Source organism: Pundamilia nyererei, unplaced genomic scaffold (assembly GCF_000239375.1).
Source record: "Pundamilia nyererei isolate P.nyererei 1_Seehausen unplaced genomic scaffold, PunNye1.0 scaffold00085, whole genome shotgun sequence".
NCBI lineage: Eukaryota > Metazoa > Chordata > Actinopteri > Cichliformes > Cichlidae > Pundamilia > Pundamilia nyererei.
In genome coordinates, this window is record NW_005187486.1 from 2,593,103 (window position 1) to 2,596,297 (window position 3,195).

The following is a 3,195-nucleotide window of genomic DNA, read 5'->3' on the forward strand; positions in this document are numbered from 1 at the left end:
CACACACACACACACACACACACACACACACACACACACACACACACACACACACACACCTGCAATAGCCTTAGCCCTTGAACCTACTTGTAATCTTTCCTTAAATATTTGTCTTAAAGAGGAGCTTAGCTGTAAAGTGTAATATTTGTATAAAACACCAGCACACACACACAGACATGGGTATGAGTGAGTCAGAGCCTCAAACTGAAGCCACTGTTAATGTGTGTTTTCACACATCGTTCAAACAAGTCAAAAAAGACAAAAAAAAAAAAAAAAAACACAGTGAGGATTAAAACGACTACAAGGAGGTGCAAAATAAGAAGGCAAAGGTCCAACATGTTCTTGGAGATGCAAAACAAGCACAAGGAGAAGATGAAGATAATGATTAAGTGATTCAACATGAAGCTGTGGACCTGGGTAACATACGAGAGGAAGACGTTATGCTGCACCTGGTTGTTACTTGGCTGTGTTTCTTTAAAAAAAGTAAACACCTAAACGCTATCTTTTTCTGATGAAAAGCTTTTACAGTAATCTACTAGATTATTAATCTTTATTCATCTTTTATTGGGCATTGGTGCAACTCCTGAACTCGGACGATGGGCGACAGGTCTCACACTAATATGTGAGATCCTGTTGTGAAGTCAAGCTGAACACTGGACATCACCAGGTTTACGGTTTGAAGGAAGGAGTGGATCAGAAAATCAAGAGCTTGTCAGCCATAAGTAATCCCATTCTAAATCTACAACACAACTAAGGATGCAACTGGAAGCGTCTCTTAATCGTACGCTGTAACCTTCCACATTTCCTCAGGTGTACCTTGAGAAATGTAAGTACACGTCGGGTCAACGGAGAACACAACAATTGGCATGGAAGGTCACAGCGTAGGGTTTAGATTTAAGCGTTGAAAAGGCAGGGGATAGGTTTACTGCCAAAGCCTAAAGCACAACCCTCATTATTATCTATTTTTACTTTAAATAATTTATAATGTCATAAACATTAGGCTTGTATTGAATAAGACTCAAAACTAGAGCCTGAGGCCATGAACTCATCAGAAAATTGACTGTTGAGGTCTTCATTAAGTGAACCGTAAGGCAGTTTTCCCCACAGACTTCTAGACAATCAGACCTCTTTTTGAAACGAGACTGTTGGCCATTAGAGATAATGCCAGTTTAAAGTAGTTCAGTACTGGTTTCACTTTTCAGATCCATTATTTTAATAGAGTCCATAATCTAAAATAAGGTGTTTAGCTCCACTTCCTTTAAGCCATCTTTGTTCCGATTGGCTGTCCCGTACAAACAGAAGGTCTGAACAACAGGTGGGTGGGGTTTCTGTGCTCACAGCCATCATTGTATGGTTGAGCTGAACAATGTCAGTGAGAGCCAAAAGAGGTAAAAAGCTTTTGAAGAAACATACTCTGGCTCAGCTATGGCCACGTTTAGAGTATCACCATTGGAGCAGCATGTATGTGACAGAAAATAATCATGGGACCATTCTGAAAATGAGTCAGCGCTGACATTTATCGTCAGACAGTATAAAAGTTATGGCTGGCCGACGTCCGGCCGTCACATATTTTCTAAAGCCTGGAAACAGAGTCTAGAGGTCCGTAACTGACCGCTTTAGCTTCAGGTCGACCTTTCTGAATGCACAACAGCTACACTATCAACCACAGTAGAATAAAGCGTCCCTTATCTCAAAGCTGTGAGGGGGCTTTTTATTTGTCTCTGCCCCAGGGCCCAGCGTCTCATAGACGCCCATGTGGTGCCAAAGGAAGCTAGTATAATAAATGCAAAGTCCTCAAATGTAGGAAAGCACCAGAAATTCTTATTTCAGAACAGGTACGTGCACAATCTGTAGAAATCGCATCCCTCTGTAGTAGGTGCACTCTTACAGACAGGACAGCAGTGCATGTCTCTGACAGCGGAGGAGATGATGAGCTATTCATTATTCCCAATGAACAAGCCCAGACATTCACACCGACCACGATCTCATTCCAGCCTGGAAAAAAACCCAACTCCAAGCTTTCAGGTCACGTGACTGAACTCATTGCTAAGAAATAGTTCATGAAGTCAGAATTAACAGTTGAAGTTACAAAACTGGACGTTTTTGGATTAACAATTATTAGAAACTCCGAGATTTCGCACCATTTTCAGGTTTTTAAGTTTTACAGTACTTTTGCAGCACGTTTTGCTTCTGCAAAGCTCAAAGGAGTATTTGAACACACGTATGAGAAAATAAAATAAATGCATCAATTTACCAGATTGCTGAGCCTGCGCCTGTGCGGCCACCAGCAGCGCGAGGATGCAGGTCCAGCACCTGTCGCGTGCACGCATCCCTGCGGTTATTATGACTTAGTGAGTCTGACACAGAAAGCAAATAAAATCCCTTCAGACGCTTCGAGGAGGGCGTGTGGTTGCTGACATCTCCAGCAGCTGGTGGAGGAAAATAAACACAACCGCGAGACAAGCTTCACCCACCGCCTGTATACCTGAGGAGGACGAGCGCACCTTTACAGCACAGCACTATGCAAAAAACTTTCAAGCCGGGAGGAGAGTCACAGCACAACTTCCACCGTGGGCTTTTCAAAGTAAAAGCCTGGATGAGAACCACTGGATGAGAAAACCAGCCTCTCAGTATGTCTCAGAACTGTGCAACTGCTAAGAAACACACCACGAGCCAACTTTTAGGGAAAAAAAGATTTGAAACATTCAGTTTATGCAACAAAACGCAAACAGCAAGCCTGATCCAATAGAAGAAACTTCACTGGACATTGTAAGACTGAAAACAAGAAAAATGCAACGTATGCAGCAAAACCCGGATCCTGAGGAAGGGACTTCATCGGCCGCTGTCCAGGCTAAAACAAAAGCAATCCAGCAAAACCCAAACCCGAGAGGGAAAAACTGAGCACCAGATGAGGCTGCCAAACCAAAGGGTAAAAATAAAAAGAATATGCAGAAAAATGCAAACCCTAAGACACCCTGGACAAGGGCATTGGCCACATCTGCCCAATGCCCACTTTAGACCCAATAATGAGTCGTCTCAACCAGAGCCTAACCCTCACTTCATACCAAATGTGACAGACCTCCATATAATATGACTGACAAAATGGCTGCGTGGAAATTCCACCTGCAGGAGTCTCAGCACATGCAGAAAACCAATCTATACAAAATGGTAGCTGCAAACCCCAAAGCTGCCAAA

At 43.0% G+C, this 3,195-nt stretch overlaps 1 protein-coding gene across 1 annotated transcript in view; it reads right to left on the reverse strand.

Annotated features, from left to right (window-relative positions):
- Nucleotides 1-2,537, reverse strand: part of LOC102201841 (collagen alpha-1(XVIII) chain-like) — a 55,162-nt gene extending 52,625 nt beyond the window's left edge. Inside the window, exon 1 of the mRNA XM_005738676.1 lies at nt 2,255-2,537. Within this exon, the coding sequence (XP_005738733.1) occupies nt 2,255-2,330 (76 nt within the window). The 5' untranslated portion in view covers nt 2,331-2,537. The remainder of the gene's footprint in view (nt 1-2,254) is intronic.
- Between the last annotated feature and the right edge of the window lie 658 nt (nt 2,538-3,195).